At 43.4% G+C, this 19531-nt stretch overlaps 1 protein-coding gene and 1 long non-coding RNA gene across 2 annotated transcripts in view; one reads left to right on the top strand and one right to left on the bottom strand.

The window, feature by feature from the left end:
- wdr17 (WD repeat domain 17) overlaps window positions 1-3618 on the top strand; it is a 144205-nt gene extending 140587 nt beyond the window's left edge. The window contains exons 27-28 of the mRNA XM_069940891.1: window positions 330-510; window positions 3463-3618. Of these exons, the coding sequence (XP_069796992.1) occupies window positions 330-510; window positions 3463-3582 (301 nt within the window). The 3' untranslated portion in view covers window positions 3583-3618. The remainder of the gene's footprint in view (window positions 1-329; window positions 511-3462) is intronic.
- Window positions 3619-4322: 704 nt separating this feature from the next.
- LOC138745094 (uncharacterized) lies at window positions 4323-7286 on the bottom strand. The gene is made up of 2 exons (XR_011346047.1): window positions 7153-7286; window positions 4323-7069 (listed from the first exon to the last, which is right to left on the bottom strand). It is a non-coding gene; the product is annotated as an uncharacterized lncRNA (long non-coding RNA).
- Between the last annotated feature and the right edge of the window lie 12245 nt (window positions 7287-19531).

The raw sequence follows: 19531 nt of genomic DNA, 5'->3' as shown, positions 1-19531 counted from the left end.
ATTGACTTGTGTTTCCCAGTTTAATCAGGTTTCTAGCACAGCATACACTATAGATTATTGATTAAACTTATTGCTCAAATTTCCAAGATATTGCTTCAGCACCTGGACACTGCTAAGTCATTGAATGTCTGCTTTTGATAACTAATCACCTAAATGCCTGTGAATCTATTTTCCTGACTTGATAAAGGGATATTCTAATGGCTTTGTGCAACTGATAAATTCGTTCTCATTTTTTTGCTTTGTTTACACAGCTAGGATTCATTGTTTTAAACTGCATTCTTTCAAAATATACTTGTATTTCATCCGAGTTGGTTTCCAAATTGTGCCAGGTTCGAGGATGTACCATACACACCACCTTCTGAATCTCAGAGAGAAGCATATGCAATTTTGCTAAATAGGATTGAAGAGGAACCCATCAAAGGACTTATCGGCCCTGATTATGTCACAGGTTCAAATCTCCCCAGCCATTCAGATGTCCATATTTCCTGCCTCACAGGTTTACGGATACAGGTACAAGAGAGTTTACTTTAAAGTTTGGAGTTGTTAAAATTAAGTTCCCCTTGCTGCCGTGACAATTTTACTTGCACTATTTTCTTCACATTCATCTGTATGAAATTGCGCATCATTGAAGAAGTTCATTGCTTCAGACCAAAAAATGTTCAATGATGTAAGATATATGAATGAAGCTTAAGAAGTCGAAGTGGGAAGATGAGCTCTTGATCCTGCTCTTCCATTTATACCCATCCCAAAGCCAGCGACGTTAAGGCAAAATACTCTTCAGTTGCCTGGATGCATACAGTTCCAAAAGCTCTTGAGTGGCTCTGCACCCTCCAGGATGAAGGCAGCCAACAAATGCCACCACCCACCACCCTAAACATTCATTTGCATCCCCAATGCCTGCGAACAAAGTGTGTACCACCTATAAATGCTCTGCAGTTACTCACCCAGGTTGCTTTGACAGCTCGTCCCAATCATTATGACCTCTTATCAAGGACAAGGGCAGCAAGTGTGTGGGAACATCATGGTCTACGAGTTCCCGTCCAAGTCACTCACATGGTTAAGGAATCTCAAAGAAAGCAATCACAATACTGATATAAAAACACACAGTGCTGGAGAAGGTCAGCAGGTCAAACAGTGTCCTTTATGTAGCAAAGGTAAAGATACAGAACAAACATAGAATCTCCCTTATCTTCACCTACCACCCCATCAGCCTTGGTATCCAACACATTATCCTCCAGAATTTCCCCACTTACAACAGGATCCCACCACCAGACACATCTTCCCCTCTCCTCCCTCTCTGCACCATCCAAAACTTCCTCATGCCACTCATCCCTCCCCACTGGCACCTTCCCCTATGGCTGCAGGAGGTGCAACACTTGCACCCACACCTCTCCCCTCATGGTCCAGGGCCCCAAGCAGTCCTTTCAAGTGAAGCAATACTTCACTTTTGTAACCACAGAACTGACTTACTGCATCCAGCGCTCCCTTTGAGACCTTCTCTACTTCGGAGAGACTGGGCGCAGATTGGGAGATCGCTTCGCTGAGCACCTTCGCTCCATCTGCAACAAGAGACGTCCCAGTTCTGGGTCACACTCCCATACTCACATGTCTGGCCATGGCCTTAGACCTCCCGCACATTAGACCTCCCGCACATTGGAGGACCAACACCTCATGTTCCATCAGAGCACCCTCCAACCAGATGGTATTAACATTGACTTTTCTGGTTTCTGCTAACCTGCTCTCCCCTTCCCCTTTCCAGTTCGCCTCCCTCCCTTCCCCCTCCTTTAACCTAGCCATCCCTCCTCCCCTTAATCGCTGCTGTCCCCTTCCTCCTTTCTCCACCTATCACTTCCACTCTTTTGCTCAGATGCCTACTGACATTTTTCCACACTTTGATGAAGGGCTCAAGTCCGAAACATTCGTTATGTATTTTTACCTTTGCTATATAAAGGCCACTGCTTGACGTGATGAGTTTCTCCAATACTGTGAATTTTTTCTTCATCCACAGTGTCTATAGATTTTTGTGTTTTACTGCAATATTTGATACAAATAGAAATGCATTTAACACCAGGTGGAGGAGACATTTGAGGGTAGAATTGTGTTGCGCTATCGAACGGAAGCAAACACACAAAACATAAAGTCTGTTCTACATGCTTTATTCAACATAAACTTCAACAGAGCTGGCTGTGTGAATGCTGTGGCAAGCACTGAGACTGTCTTCGAAGGGCCAGATCTATCTTATATCTCGAAGGGTGATTGACAGCTGACCAGGGTGGGGCTTGGTCCATTAAGGTCGGGTGATTGACAGCTGGCCAGATGTTGCCTTGTCCCTGTGCTCTACTGCAGGTACAGAGGTTGCCCCCTGCAGTAGGCTGATGGTGTACCACCACAGGAACTCAATGTCCGTGATAGTTGAGGAAAATCAATTGCATTCAAAACAGAAATGGTTATCAGAACAGTTTACGCTCAGAAACAGCTGTGAGGTAGATGGCCAGATGATCTGCTCTGCTGTTATTGTTCAGACAATCTGTCATAGAGAAGGGAAAGGGTGATAAGAGAAGAGATACAAACGCATGTAGGAAGATTCAGTGGAAGATAAAAGGTAAAGGGAATGGGTAAAAGGTATCAATTTCAAGTAGATTCTTCCTGGTTGAGTTGTCAAACATTTGACAGCTAAAATCCTTGGTGTTTTGGTTTTTTTGTTGGAGAGAAGGTAAAATTTGATTTTTAAGTTGATAACAATACAGCATGGTGGAAGCCATTTTGACATGCCCACCTTCATCTGTCAGGGTATTGAGTGCAGGAGTTGGAATATCATGTTACAACTGTACAAGACATTGATGAAACCACAGTTGGAATATCATGGTCATCCAGTAAGAGGCAATATGTCATTTGGCTGGAAAGGATGCAGAAAAGATCCACACAGATAATACTGGGATGGGAGACCTTGAGTTAAAAGGTTGGATGAGCTAGGACTTTTTTCCCATCTTAATTCAAAATCACGAGGGGCATAGATAAAGTAGGTGGGCAGAGTGTCTTTCCCAGAGTAGAGGAGTCTTAAAATGGGGTCATACTGTAGATTTAGGGTGGGAGGGGAAAGATTTAAAAAGAACCTGAGCGGCAGCCTTTTCAATCAAGAGATGTAGGTACTGTGGGTGGAACAAGCTGCCAGAGGAAGTAGTACCACCCACTACAATTACAAAATTTAAAAACATTGGGACAAGTACTGGTATCGGAGAGCATTATTAGTCAAATGCAGGCAAGTGGTCAGCATGGACAAATTGGGCCAAAGGGCCTGTTTCTGTGCTGTAATATGGGATCCAGTTAAAATAACAGATGTTGTGGCCAAATTTCCCAAACAGGCTTTTAAGTGAGGTATCAGTCAATATATCATATGTATGGATAAATAAGATGTTGAGTCCCACAAATCTTTTCATCGTTTCCATTTTGTTCCTCTTCTAGGGTCCAGTGTACTTCCTTGAGGATGGAAAATCAGCAATCTCTCTTAATGACGCATTAATGTGGGCAAAAGTCAATCCTTTCTCCCCTTTAGGGACAGGAATACGGCTGATTCCATTCTGATTGAAACCACGCTGTAAAGAAATTACAATTTTGGTACTTTTATATTGTTGGTTACTAACCTTGCTGCGTAAATGACGTGGGTCTGGCATTTTGCAGTATCAATGTATACTTTACAACTTTAAAGTTGCAATAGCACAGTGAATTCCACAAGGAAATGGGTAATTTTCCAATGTTCATTGCTGGCTATTTATATACAAACTTTCCTGACTGCTGCCAGGAAAATCCTTTCCCTCAGATATTAAAATGGACAGAAGTTGTGGTTAGCATGCTAACTCGAAATTTGACATGGCTAAGACCAGATTTAATATTTCTAAATTCTGTCCTCTCATGCAATGCCCTTGCTTCAAACATTTCTCCCAATGGTGCATTCCGTTGGTGAGAACATTTACAAATAACTTATCACCCAATAAACGACCACGTAAAACAAATGCACCATGATTATGGACTCAAAGTAAATTAGAAAGGTGCAAATCCTTGCTGTGATGGTATTCAGTAGTTGAATCGGTTCATGCAGTTGCTCGTGAGTTTGTTAATAATACAAACGGAAAAAAAAAGTTGGACAAATCCTTTAGATTTTATAAAGATGAAACATTATTAACATGTGCACTTTACACATATTTCGAAGTAGAAATAAATAATGATAATAATTAACACTAAAAATGCTGTTGTCAGTAGAGTTACAGAATTGTCTGAATTGATCAGTGCAAGTGCTTTTATTTAAAACCACAAAGATCAGCCCATTTCCAAATACCTCTTTAATCTTTTAAGTTTACATCCATAGATTTATTTTTTTAAATAGCTACAAAGTGCAGTTTCCAATTCTGCTGGGCTGCCTCTTGGTAAAAGTACACTGATTTGCCGTTGTGTGAAGACCAGACCCGACTGTGTTTCCTGGTACAATTTTGTTGTCTGTCATTCAAGAGCTTGGGAAATATGCTGTGGAAGTTGTGCCTTAACATGGGTCAGACACATCCAGTTTCTTCTCGAAACCATCATTTATTTTGGAAGGTAATTCTTGATCTTCCCTGTGCTTCTGTGGAAAATGTATTAAGTGGTGAATGTCCAGTTAGTTCATGGGTAATTGTAGGAAGTGTTATTGTGTTTGTTTTTAAAGTAAGGGGTGATTCCAAACAAGAATTACAGATACTCAATTTGTTCTCTAAAGTGAATGGATGGAAAATGACAGTCGCCTGTAGTTCTCATCCTTTGAAGCACTAGTACAGCAATCACTCCTTCAATTCTTGCTGATGTAAAAATGCTCATGGCATTCATCTGAAATGATCCTCCCCATCTTGTGATCGACACGCACAAGGGTCCAGGAATACATACTTAAAATCACCAAACGTATTGCCACAAGTTAACAAGATCATAATGAATCCAAACGAAACAGTGAGGCCTCCTTAAAAAGAACTGAGAAGCAGAGAAACTGGTCAAAGGTGGAAAGCTAGAAATTATGCAAATTTAAACCAGAAAACAGTAGGTCCTGCTGCTTCTGTAGAGAAAGAAAAGAAAGAAAATGCTAATGTTTCAGATTGCTGACCTCTTTATCAATAGTCCCTCCATCACCAGCTTAATTATTCCTTGATCTTTATCGAACCAGTTGAGTTGGATGGCTGCAGCTGATGGCAGGGTTGGATTTAACTGGGCGGAATGGTTAGCGTAGCAGTTAGCCGCAGAGACCTGGGTTCGATTCTGGCACAACCAGTAAGGAGTTTGTACATTCTCCCTGTGGCCTGCGTGGGTTTTTGTGGTGTCAATCCTTGATCCAGGTTCTGCGGTGAGATCTAAATCAGCAGTTTACTGTCTGGAGGAATGAAGGACTCAGGCATTTCAGTAGCCAATGCCCTTTATTCATTACAGAGGCCTGTGGGTGGTCCACCTCTCCCTTGGGGGATTCAGGAGCTCTCCAATCATACAATTACATCGGTTTGTATCCCCCTCCGCAATCTGTCTCAGCCAATCCAAAACACAATCTTCTCCCACGTGACAAGCATTCCCCTATCAACATTAAGATACACACTAATCATCTGCAAATCCTATCATTATTTGGGCCAATCGTGTAACTAGGTATCCCTTTCAGCGGGCATTGTTCTTGCACCTGAATGGGGAATCTCCCAACTGTTGGAAACTTACTAGCTGGGCAGGAGTTGCCCAGCAACAAACGTCAAACCATTATCACATTGCTCAAATTACCATCTTCGGCCTTGGCTGGGGTTGTCCAGCAACAACCGTCAAACCATTATCGCATTGCTCAAATTACAATCTTCGGCCTTGGCTGGGGTTCTCCAGCAACAAATGTCAAACCATTATCGCATTGTTCAAATTTACATTCATGATTACATTGTTCAGGGTCCAACTCCCACATTCTTTCTACAGTCTCACACAGATAGGCAAGTGAATGGATTAGTGACATCTTAACTGAGAATGCTGTAAAAAAAAATCCACATCAGCTACATTCCCAAACCTGGGCGAGATCTCCTTTCTCTCAACCACACAATCACACAAGCTGACACCCTTCCCTAATGTTTAGGTTCTTTTTAAATCTTTAAAAACACTCTTCATCCTGTTGAATCATCAATCTTCCTTCTCTTAACATTGTTCCTAACTTGCACTTGCAAGTACTATGGCGCATCCACAGACAGCCATGTCCCAGACTACAACTATAGGGGTCGGGGTCCTAAACAAGCAGTGAGCCAACTCCGAGTGACATTTTCCAATGGAAAATGTTTGTAATGGAATTTACCCTCTTTTTTTCAATGACAATTCTGCTGCCAAATTTTCCTCTGACTTTGGGATTGCCACTCTGGTGATATGACCACCAGGGGTCATCCCGGTGACCTTATCTATAAAGCCATCCAGAGCTACAGTCTAGCCTTCCAGGTTGGTCTTGCAGAGAGACAAGACCTCTTAGTGTACATATTAGTTTATTAAAGCTGTCTTATACTCGCACTGCTGGTGTGGTTACTGTCGGTACAGACACAAACCTTGTTTTCAGATTTTGGTAAATCATTAATGCCACTTCATTCCCTATGGTTCCCTTTTTAGCCACTCCATAAAACTCCAATCTCTATCGGCTATCCTCTTACACTTCCTCCCTTAAAATGAAGACTTATCTTCTGCATTAAACTCCCGCAGATGCCATTTTTTTTCACTTTTCCTACCGGGGCTCCCCAACCCTCTTCGATACTCATTAAGAACAATAAACATAAGCTATAGAACAAAATAAACACAAATCTCTCGTTTCCGCATCCTCTGCAGTGATGCTGTTCGTGCTGTCTTGTTCGTCCCCTTGGTGGGACTCTCAGCAGTGGTTGAGATGAATCCATGATCCTACCTCCTTTATCTTGACCACAGTGGGTGTCGACAGGGTCACATGGCATTTGCCCAAGTTGTTTACACTGCTTTTTAAGCTTCTTCACATACAATCAGAATCTGGGATTCACAAGCAGCTCGATGTCTTCCTTGGAAGTCTTTGTGTTTCCTATACCTGGGGATAAACAGATCTGACAGCTTAATGTTTAGTTCTTTCAAGTACTTTCCTACTTCTTGTTCCAACACTTCTAAAATTACCTCATTGCTGCTGGGCTAGGTCACTGGCATTGACATCACCCTCGCAGTAACCAGCTCCTGTGGAGTTAAATAGCTGTATCTATTTCTACTGTTTCTCATGGCTGAGTGCTAAAGGTAAAGCATTGTACCCAATTTAATCCTGCAGAATTTTGCCAGTTTAGCTTTCAAGTTACCATTAATTACATCTTTGTAAGATGCAAACAGCTGATTGTGGATGATGTGCACAAGAGAATTGTTGTAATTTTATTCATCTGGTAAACATGAAACATACATGAAATTCTTTAAACTTGTCTACCATAAGGAAGACAGAGGTCACCAGTTTGTACAACACCCCTCACAAAGATGGGATCAGACTCACAATCTCTGGTTCACAAGGCCATTGGTCTAACCACTCAGCTAATGGAGCCATCTGCATGTTTATTTGCAAAATGAAACAAATTGTTACGACTCAAAGTTCAATACATTCCAAACCTTGGGAAAATTTCTTTTGCAAGTGCTTTTGCCACTGTTTTGGCGTCTATATGCACAGTGGGAAATCCCTGCAACAACCCTGATTACCCCAGTTTACAAACAATTAAAGAATGCACTCACTCATTTCTTTCAGCGTACAATGGAGTTGACCCTCTTTATTCTTTTCAGACACAATTCTTCAACTCCCCAAACACCACCCAGCCAAATCCCCTCTCATTGACTTACTGCCACACGAGTGATCCTGACACTCTCACTCTCCCTCCTCCTGCGTCCAATATCCATTGCCCGTATCCTGATACTTAGCACGTGCTCCTATTACTCTCATGCAACCGGCACCACTTCCAACACAGGCAAGTGAGCGACCGTGACATCCTTCAACCCACCTTGACAACCTGTCAATTATGTCGAGACCGTTCTGGGCGGTCGACCATATCTACCGTACGTGCTGCTGTATAGGATGGTTCTCGAGACTTAAAATTTTCACCTTAAAATTAAGGCTGTCCTCTACAAAATGTTTAAATTTCTGACGTTAACGATGGAGTCATGTTACCGCCGCCATCTTCCTGCTGACTCCAATGCAATCTCCTGCATGCATGGTTACTTATTTGCGAAGACTCGGCGCACCTCGACGGGGTCCAATCGCCCAGTCCAACTACTGTCGGCTCTGTACGGGCTTTAAATGTCCAGTTACAGGAGCCGACTGGTTTATTTTAAAATATCAAAATAACATTTCAACCTTTAAATGATCATTTGCTATTAAAATATTGTGATTTGCTTTTAAAAGCATTCTCTTGTCAGCGATAAGTGCCAGATTTTTTTGGGTGAAAATTCCTATACAAGCCGGCATAGTTAAAGGTATATTCGGCACATAGTCCATTACTAGGTGAATAAGTGGACCCTCCGGTGGTGGTAGAGAGCTTAGTATATGTGGTGGGAATTCCATTCTTGTCTCTTCCTGTCAAATTTGGCATGTTCAGTCAATTTTGGTAGAAACGAATATTCATCATCTCTCCCCCCACCCCCCCCCGCCCCCCCGTAGAGTGACTCACTCCATGAGCTGCTCTCCAAATTCCCCGTATTAATGAGCTTGATGCCACGATTTTTCCTCTCATAATTTGTTCCCACAGGCCTACTAATTGTCCAGATTGCACCCCTTGCGTTCAATCAAATACTGCAGACCAAATCAAATCAAATAATTTTAGCAACACTGCTTGCTTTGCTTGAGGCCAGTACTCCTTCCAGTTATCAAATCTCTCCTTTCGTAGCCTTGTCAGCTTGGTCACTACCAATGGGCCCTGGATCAGTGCCTGGCGTGTGCTGTACATTTTACCCCTGCCGAGTTGGATGGTAGTTTCATGGCTTCAAGCAATTCCTTAATACACATTTCTCGCAGGGGTTCCTCCTGCAGTGAGGAACACTCTCCTACCCCACACCTTTCCCCAGTTATGAACTAACCTTCCCCCAGCCCCCTCACCCCCACCCTCCAGCATACACGGGACGGTATAGATATTGCCCTTCACTGTCTGCATGCCTCCGCCAATGCTGAGACTGTACACTGTTGCCAGAGTTAAATGATTTTCTTCAATGATTCAGTAATTCCTGGTTTATACAGTTCATTTCCACCCATCTTTCCTTGATCAGTAACATAGAAATTCTTGTCATATTCTTGTCATCTTCAGTACTCACCATGCTGTGTGACCATTTCACCAGCGATATTACATGACTGGGAAAATTGCATCAAAAAAATCACTTATTTCACTGTCATCCAAATGAGAGAACAGCACATTCTTTTCATTTATGGTTTTTAGACTGCAGGCATGTAACGGCACAATCAAGGAATTTTACCGCTGCATGGGCAGTCTAAAAAAGAATGTGCAGGAATTTTCAGTGAATTCGTGCTCCGTGATTTATCCTGCAGGATCCCTACAACTATTTCCTGAAGTATAAATCAGACCAGAAAAATTAGTTGATGGACATTCACACTTCTGCACGTCCAACCATCGAGACTGTTGCACCCAAGGACTTGCAGTCTAAAAAGACGCCCAGTCTGAATGACCACACGGGAGGTGATTATGTTAATTTTTGCCGCAATTTTCCCAACATTGCAGTCTAAGAGCCAGGGCAGCCATATTCTTGTCATCTTCAGTACTCACTTTTCGTACGTATGCTCATACTTTCACAAGTTGCTCCTTTCCCTGGGGACACGGCTGGCTTCAGCTCTCCCTGCCCAGAGGGACCAGCCTCCTCCCTCTCTCTCCCTCTGTTATTCTCACTGCCCGCGGCTCTCTCTTTCTGGCGGCAGCCCTCACTCAGCGAGATGCTAAGGATGACACTGTCACGTCCATGTCAGCACCCAGCCACTGGCTGCCCTCCCATCTTCTCAATGTCCTATCTGGATCTGGTAGCTGTTGATGTCATTGCCGCTCATGCCTGCAGGGAGAGTTTGACAGTGTCCTCGTGCATCTGCTGCTGCTCTGGTTCTGGTGCCCACTCGAGTAGCTGTCTCGCTCTCCTGGGTCGCACCGGTCATTCTGCTTTTGCTCTCCCAACAACCACCACCTCTCTTTCTATTGCTGTGACCACTGCCAGCCCCTCCTGTCTTCTCCATGGTGTCCCTACCCGAATCTGCCAGTTGTCATTCTTCTTGCATCTTCCGGGTTTGTCGCAGGTGATGACTTCACAACTGCACAATGAAGCTGCCTCACATGCTTGAAGGGACAGTTCTCCAAAATTTGCCCAAGACTTGATTAATATTAGCATATCAATTGCAAAGAACTTGAAAAATGTGAAAGAATATTTTAATAATTGTTTTGAGTTCTTATCAAAGGTGGGGTTATAACTGTTGGAAAAATCTTATTTATTGTGTTCACACTGGAAGTGCATGCTGATCTAAATGCTCCCCTTCTGACCACGGTAGGGACCTTTGTCCATGTTTCCCCCCCTCCATTTCATAGCTTGCCCTGGAACATGTGGTCCGAGCGCTCAGCATGGGTGACCATTCTTTTATTCAAGTGGCTGCAACTGGCCGGCACACTTCAACAATTCTTATTTTATCAGCCCGAACCTACAGCCAATTCCGCAAGGCCCATCAAACTCAAAATTATTATTTCCCATTTACTCTTGTACTTTTCTCCCTTTTTTTCTTTTCCTCCCGTTGACTTCCATTTTTTTTCTGAGGTTAAGTCAGTGGCGGACGTTTCTGGAGAAGACCTCTCCTTGCCCACAGTGTCCACGGGTCTCACGATTCACCTCTTTTCTGAGGCTGTTTCAATGGTGGGCACAGCCCACATTTCACCCCTTGGTTGCATCCAGTAGCAAGCACAGCCTGCGATCGAAGGCCTACAGCTCACAGTGTGGCGGGCACACAAGGTTGTGCCCTACAGCTCACAATGTGGCAAGCACAGCCCACTGTGGCAGCCTACAGCTCACGGAGTGGCAGGCACATGAAGTGCGGCCTACAGCTCACAGTCATCTGGGCGCAGCCCACTGTGGTGGCCTACAGCTTTCTGTTCACCCAATTTTCTTTTAAAACTCTTTTTTCACTTATTTCTCAATTAATCTCTTATTCTGCACTTAGTTCACATCATATATTATCCAAATGTTTATACTGAAAATCCTTTAAATTTTAAGGCATGTTTCTCAGCCTTCATTCCTCAACTCAGCTCCTCATTTTCACATTCTCAATTATGCACTTGGCCATGGGAGTCCGTCATTCGCACGAGACCACATCTGGAACTGCCAGTCCATATGGAGCCTCGTTCACAAACTTTTATGAAAAAGGTGTCTGCTTACCTCATCCTAAATTGGCCAGTTACCTACTGGAGGAATCCCGCCATCTGTCAACATCCTTCCTCGGTCTCGCTGAGATATTGGACTCCTGGCTTGCTCATCAAATTTGTGGAAGATCAGTGTTGGGGAACCTTCAGGTTGTTGGAAACTTACTAGCTGGGCAGGAGTTGCCCAGCAACAAACATCAAACCATTACCACATCGCTCAAATTTATACTCATGATTGCATTACACTGTTCAGTGTCTTACTTCTACCTTTCCCACGGGTGCTCCGGTTTCCTCCTACCCTCCAAACATACGGGGTTTCAGGTGAATTGGCTTTAATTGGGCAGCATTAGTTTCAATGGCTCGAATGGGCTTCTACCATCTTGTAAATAAATTTAAAAGCAAAAAATGACCTGAGGCCACTGGGGCTCAGTCTTATGTTGTTGGCATTCCTCATATGAATAGGCAAGAGTCTGGACATGAATCCATGTCGAAAAACATGAAAGTCTGCAGACACCTGGATTGAAGTAAAAATACAATGCTGGAAGAACTCACCAGATCAAACAGTGTACCTTATAAGATACAAAATCAACTTTTCGGGCTTGAACCTTTCATCGAAGTAGGCATATTGAGTTTTTACATGAATCCAAGTACAATTATAAGGAACAAAAAGTGATGGAGAAAGTGGGAATCTGGAAGATAGTTATCTTTCTTTGGATAAAAATATTTGCTCATGCATTTGTTTCCTTCTGAAGTCCAGGGCTTCATCAAATGCCATATAACGTCTTTGCAATCATACAAATTGAGCTTTTCTGTTCCTTTAATTAACAGAGCAGTCAGGATTTCTAAATTCCAGCTGAGCTGTTCACTATATTTTCTTTTGAGCATAACTTTGAGACAGCAGTCGCACTGAGTTAAATCATTTCCTTCTTTATGGGATGTACAGAAATTGCAAAGGCCTGAGCAGAGGTACTTAAAACATACTCAGCACTGGAGGATTGGAGAATCTGTTCTCTGTTCCATTGAAAAATTCTCCAAGAATAATCAGGGTAATTAGAGATTATTCTATGATGTCAGGGTGTGAATCTGACATCACTTATTAGGAGATATCTTAAAAGACCAGATATATAGGGTGGTTCGGTTGGCATAGCAGTTAGCACAATGCTTTTACACCTCCGCGATCAGGACTGGGGTTCAATCCTGCGCTGTCTGTAAGGAATTTGTACTTTCTCCCCATGTCTTTGTGGGTTTTCCTTGGGGGCTCCAGTTTCCTACCACCATTCAAAACATATCAGGGGTGTAGGTTAATTGGGTGTAAATTGGGCGACACAAATCTGTGGACTGAAATGGCCTGTTACTGTGTTATGTGTAAATTTTGTGCATGGATAGGCATTGTCAACATGGCTTTGTACATGGCATGTCTAACCAACTTTAGAGTTTATCAAGGAGGTTATCAGGAAAGAAAAAGCAGCAGATCATGTCTACATGGACTTCTAAAGGTTTTGACAGGGCCCAACATGGTTGGTTAATAAGGTTCAGTCATTTGATAAGGTAGAACATTGACTTTATGGGAGAAGCCCATGGTAGTAGATGATTGCCTCTATGATTGGAGGCCTATGTCTTGTGTGTCTCAGGAATCGGTGCTGGGTACATTGTTGTTTGTCATCTACATCAATGATCTAAATCGGATCTGCAAATTTGCAGATGACACATAAGTTGAAGGAGGGTGTACTGGAGAGCAAGGAAGGCTTTCAAAGCTTGTAGTGGGATCTGGACCAGTTGCAAAAATGGATTGTTAAATGGCAGATGAAATTTCATGCAAATAAGTATGAAGTGTTGCACTTTGGGAGAATAAACTAGGGTAGAATTTACATGGTAAATGGTAGGGCACTGTGGAGTATGGAAGAATGGAGGGATCTGGAAATACAGATACATAATTCCTTGAAAGTGGGTTGTAAAGAGAGCTTTTGGGATATTGGTCTTGGAACATTAGGTTAAAGTTAGATGACATTGGTGAAGCCAAATTTGGAGTATTGTGCAATGCACAAATGTGCTCCAGAAACTCAACCATCTCTAGGATGTAAAAGGTAACTAACCTTTTGGGCCTGCACCTTTCATCAGTATTGTGTGCGATTTTGGTCACCTACCTGAAGAAAGATATCAATAAGATTGAAAGAGCGCAAAGAAAATTTACAAGAATGATACCAGGACTTGAGGAGCTGAGTTATCGAGAGAGGTTGAATTGGTTAGGACCTGGAGCGACAGGGATGAGGTGTACAAAATTATGAGGGATATGGATCGGGTAAATGCAAGCAGTCATTTTCCCTCGAAGGTTGAGTGAGACCAGAACAAGAGGACCTGCATTAAGGGGAAAAGGTAAAATACTTAAGGGGAACATTCAGGAAACAGCTTCACAGAGGGTGGTGGGAATGTGGAACTAATTGCTTGTGGAAGAGGTGGATGCAGGTTCAATTTCAACATTTAAGAAACATTTGGATGGGTTCATGGATTGAAGGGGTAGGGAGGGCTATGGTAGGTGCAGATTGATGGGAGGAGATGAAAAATAGATCAGCAAGGACTCGATGGGCTATGAGGCCTTTTTCTGTGCTGTTATCTTCTATGGATCTATAGATTTGCACATTATAGACAAGGTCAGTATTTGATATCATTGCCCTCTAATCACTGCAGCCCTTCTGATGATGCTTGGAGAGTTCTGGGATTTAGACCAAGCAACAAATAAAGAGCAGTGATGTGCATGGGGATCACGTTGATGTTCTTGGGTAGGAGTTTCTTGAGGTTTGTTACGTGCATGGGGATCACGTTGATGTTCTTGGGTGGGAGTTTCTTGAGGTTTGTTACGTGCATGGGGATCACGTTGATGTTCTTGGGTGGGAGTTTCTTGAGGTTTGTTACGTGTATGGGGATCACGTTGATGTTCTTGGGTGGGAGTTTCTTGAGGTTTGTTACGTGCATGGGGATCACGTTGATGTTCTTGGGTGGGAGTTTCTTGAGGTTTGTTACGTGCATGGGGATCACGTTGATGTTCTTGGGTGGGAGTTTCTTGAGGTTTGTTACGTGCATGGGGATCACGTTGATGTTCTTGGGTGGGAGTTTCTTGAGGTTTGTTACGTGCATGGGGATCACGTTGATGTTCTTGGGTGGGAGTTTCTTGAGGTTTGTTACGTGCATGGGGATCACGTTGATGTTCTTGGGTGGGAGTTTCTTGAGGTTTGTTACGTGCATGGGGATCACGTTGATGTTCTTGGGTGGGAGTTTCTTGAGGTTTGTTACGTGCATGGGGATCACGTTGATGTTCTTGGGTGGGAGTTTCTTGAGGTTTGTTACGTGCATGGGGATCACGTTGATGTTCTTGGGTGGGAGTTTCTTGAGGTTTGTTACGTGCATGGGGATCACGTTGATGTTCTTGGGTGGGAGTTTCTTGAGGTTTGTTACGTGCATGGGGATCACGTTGATGTTCTTGGGTGGGAGTTTCTTGAGGTTTGTTACGTGCATGGGGATCACGTTGATGTTCTTGGGTGGGAGTTTCTTGAGGTTTGTTACGTGCATGGGGATCACGTTGATGTTCTTGGGTGGGAGTTTCTTGAGGTTTGTTACGTGCATGGGGATCACGTTGATGTTCTTGGGTGGGAGTTTCTTGAGGTTTGTTACGTGCATGGGGATCACGTTGATGTTCTTGGGTGGGAGTTTCTTGAGGTTTGTTACGTGCATGGGGATCACGTTGATGTTCTTGGGTGGTAGTTTCTTGAGGTTTGTTTCGTGCATGGGGATCACGTTGATGTTCATGGGTGGGAGTTTCTTGAGGTTTGTTACGTGCATGGGGATCACGTTGATGTTCTTGGGTGGGAGTTTCTTGAGGTTTGTTACGTGCATGGGGATCACGTTGATGTTCTTGGGTGGGAGTTTCTTGAGGTTTGTTACGTGCATGGGGATCACGTTGATGTTCTTGGGTGGGAGTTTCTTGAGGTTTGTTACGTGCATGGGGATCACGTTGATGTTCTTGGGTGGGAGTTTCTTGAGGTTTGTTACGTGCATGGGGATCACGTTGATGTTCTTGGGTGGGAGTTTCTTGAGGTTTGTTACGTGCATGGGGATCACGTTGATGTTCTTGGGTGGGAGTTTCTTGAGGTTTGTTACGTGCATGGGGATCACGTTGATGTTCTTGGGTGGGAGTTTCTTGAGGTTTGTTACGTGCATGGGGATCACGTTGATGTTCTTGGGTGGGAGTTTCTTGAGGTTTGTCTTTGATACTAACTGGTAGTGACAAGAGTAACTTGGAAGTAATTGTTGGGCATTTTGTAGATGGCGCACACAGCAAGCACAGTGCATAACAAAGCGATTACTTAAAATAGTGGAAGGGTTAGGGCTAGGATTAACATTAAGCTATTAGGCCCACAATGCTGTGCGAACTTGTGTAAACCTGCTCCACAACCACCTTGGCCTTCCATAACCCTCTATCTTTCTTACATCCATGTGCCAGTCTGAAAGTCGTTTGAATGTTCCTATTATATCAGAATTGAATTGCTATTGTTACCTGGAAAAAGGTGCCGACTGTCCACCCTATCTAAGGCCCTTTCGTGAATCTTTTAAGTCTGGACTGAATCCATCCACAAATGCTGCCTGACTTATCCATCATTCTTCATTCTAACATCTGCAGTCCCTGGTGTCTTCCAAAATTAATGTTGAATTCTCCATCTTCAGGTAGTCTTTTTCTTTGGCTTGGCTTCGCGAATGAAGATTTATGGAGGGGGGTAAATGTCCACGTCAGCTGCAGGCTCGTTCGTGGCTGACAAGTCCGATGCGGGACAGGCAGACACGGTTGCAGCGGTTGCAGGGGAAAATTGGTTGGTTGGGGTTGGGTGTTGGGTTTTTCCTCCTTTGTCTTTTGTCAGTGAGGTGGGCTCTGGGGTCTTCTTCAAAGGAGGTTGCTGCCCACCGAACTGTGAGGCGCCAAGATGCACAGTTTGAGGCGATATCAGCCCACTGGCGGTGGTCAATGTGGCAGGCACCAAGAGATTTCTTTAGGCAGTCCTTGTACCTCTTCTTTGGTGCACCTCTGTCACGGTGGCCAGTGGAGAGCTTGCCATATAACACAATCTTGGGAAGGCGATGGTCCTCCATTCTGGAGACGTGACCCACCCAGCGCAGCTGGATCTTCAGCAGTGTGGACTCGATGCTGTCGGCCTCTGCCATCTCGAGTACTTCGATGTTAGGGATGAAGGCGCTCCAATGAATGTTGAGGATGGAGCGGAGACAACGCTGGTGGAAGCGTTCTAGGAGCCGTAGGTGATGCCGATAGAGGACCCATGATTCGGAGCCGAACAGGAGTGTGGGTATGACAACGGCTCTGTATACGCTTATCTTTGTGAGGTTTTTCAGTTGGTTGTTTTTCCAGACTCTTTTGTGTAGTCTTCCAAAGGCGCTATTTGCCTTGGCGAGTCTGTTGTCTATCTCGTTGTCGATCCTTGCATCTGATGAAATGGTGCAGCCGAGATAGGTAAACTGGTTGACCGTTTTGAGTTTTGTGTGCCCGATGGAGATGTGGGAGGGCTGGTAGTCATGGCGGGGAGCTGGCTGATGGAGGACCTCAGTTTTCTTCAGGCTTTACCAGTGAATTCATATCTTTCTCACCCCATAACTCTAAAATGCCTTGTTCCCATGCTCAGTTCCCATTCCCCTTGTCACCTAATCTGTCTGTCTTTATCTCCACATCATTCCTCTGCCTCACACCTCACTCCCTGACCTCTGCTCTGCTTTGAAAACTGTAAACCCTCTACTCCTCACCCAATTCTGAGGGGGAGGGGGGTCACTGACCCAAAATGTGGACTGGTTGGTTCACCGAGTTCTGCCAGCATTTCTATTTTTCAGCATTTCAGATGGCAGTATCAGCTGCTTTATTTATTTATTTTTTTCTTCATTGTGACATCATCATCCTGAGGCGTCCAATTACATCATTCCTTTAAAGGGGTGACCAGAATTGTGTGGAGTAAATGTACTGAGGTAAGGGTGTACACCATTACAGGCAACTGTATGCAATAATTGCACAACTACGAGAACTTTAAAACACAAGTTAGATGGCAGCTTGACTACTATACACAAGGTTTGGCCACTACAAGACAGAAAAAATATGATTGCATGGCAAAGGGTGGAGAGAATTTTTTTCTGCAGACACTATGTTTGGAGTAAAAGCACAATGTTTTCTCCACCATTATGCTTTTACTTTTACAAAGATACTGCTGGAATAGGTACATTTTAGCTCTGAAAAGATTGAATGTGTATGATTTTTTTTTCTTTGAAACAATGGAGGCTCTTGTGTACAATATTACAACAGAACCTTTTGCAGAGGGAGTCACAGATTTGAAATAATTAATAGGAGAAATTGAGAGGAGTTCGGGGCTTACATTTTCCACCCAGAGACGAGATGGGATAAATGAAGTCCTCCTTCGTAAGATTTCCATGACTCCTATAATCTTATTATGGGTGAGAGAAAAAAAGTTGTTCAATAGAGCAGCTCAAAACTGTGCTAAAGTGGACCTTTTGTTGTTTGAAAACAAATACAGTGACACAGATTTTTAATTACTTTGCAAAGTGTGGGAACTCCTTTACAGCAAGAAGCACAGTCACAAGCAGCTAGTCTTGCCTCAAGCGAAACTGCCTTGTGGCTTACATGTACTTTTACTTTCAGACCCCTAGGGTTTCTAGATTATTCAAATAGGCTGCTCCACACTCGTACATATTCCTTGGAATTTGTTAATCAGGGTCGTGTCCCTTACCCAATGGTTAAAAGTCTTTTACTATTTTACTGAATAAGGAGGTTCTTATTAGCTCCAGCTGATAACAAGAAAGAACAGAATGCAACTAGCTTCTATCTTCCAGTTGAGGAAGTGCTCTACTATCCTTGGTGTCAGAAATAAAACTTCTCACACATGAGTCTCTTTAAAACTGATGACACGACAAGCTTTATTTACAAGTCTGCAGAGTTGGACTCAACTGGCTTCTCACCAGTTAAGCCCTGATACATACAGTGCATTGATTTTTATACCCTTGTTGTTTGCCCTTCCCCTACTTATTAATACTGTTTTAATTGGTTAGTATTGCAAAAGCATTCTAAGTACAACTGCATTTTTAATTATCACGTTCGTTACGTACGCTGCGAACTCTACATACACTAAATTCTGTTTCTCACCCTTCTTATCAATCTTTTGTCTCCTGCATGTCTCTCACTATGACCATGAAAAGATATGTTTAAAAAAACATATCCAGCTGAACCTTTTGTCCTTGGCTGCTAGTAAGCTCCCTGTCCGTTCTGGCTTCCCTTTTTATGATTAATCATCACATTTTAACTTAAGCCATTTTAACCTAAATTCTCTATATATAACACTTGGGCTGAGGCTCTTGCCTTTCATCAATAACACCTTCCTTCCTTGTGTGCAATATTCTATTCAGTGAAGACCATTCATTTCAGTTTTTATTAGAGTTTCTTGAAGGACAAGTGCTGCATTTTACGACAAGGGTGGTCACTTTTGCCCATGCTGAGACATTGGATTAAAGAGTTTTGTGGCCAGGTCATTCTAGAGTAACCCAGAGCACTGGTGCTAGGGATGTTTCTGGGTAGGTGCCACTTAATAGTGCTGGAACCTTGTCTCCTCCATCACTTTGTTGATGATTCAGGGTAGACCTATTGCACTGTGTTGGCCAGAATGGATTTGTCAATTTCATTGTGGGCAGGTTGCATAGTTCTGGTGGATGCCACATGGTGAGCTGAGTGGAAATACAAAAATCAAAAATAGTTAAATGATTTGAGATTATCGTGGCCACGTACGTACCTTAGTCGGGAGCGGAGCTGGTTGCCGCCGATGACGTAAGTGATGCAACGCGCAGATGTAATAGCGTGCATGTGCGGGTGTGTTAAGCATCAGTATACGGGTGTTGGATCTCAGAAGCAGGAGGAGGAGAGTGAGAATGTCGGGATCACCCGTGTGGCAGTGAGCCAATGAGAAGGTCAGAGGAGTTTGGCTGGGTGGTGTTTGGGGAGTTGAAGAATGCAATGTGATGTCCAGTGAACAATAAAAGAAAGTCGACTTTATGGTGTGGCTGAAAGGAACAAGTGAGTGTAT

This window comes from Narcine bancroftii, chromosome 1, assembly GCF_036971445.1.
Source record: "Narcine bancroftii isolate sNarBan1 chromosome 1, sNarBan1.hap1, whole genome shotgun sequence".
Lineage (NCBI taxonomy): Eukaryota > Metazoa > Chordata > Chondrichthyes > Torpediniformes > Narcinidae > Narcine > Narcine bancroftii.
This window is presented reverse-complemented; position numbering and strand designations above follow the sequence as displayed.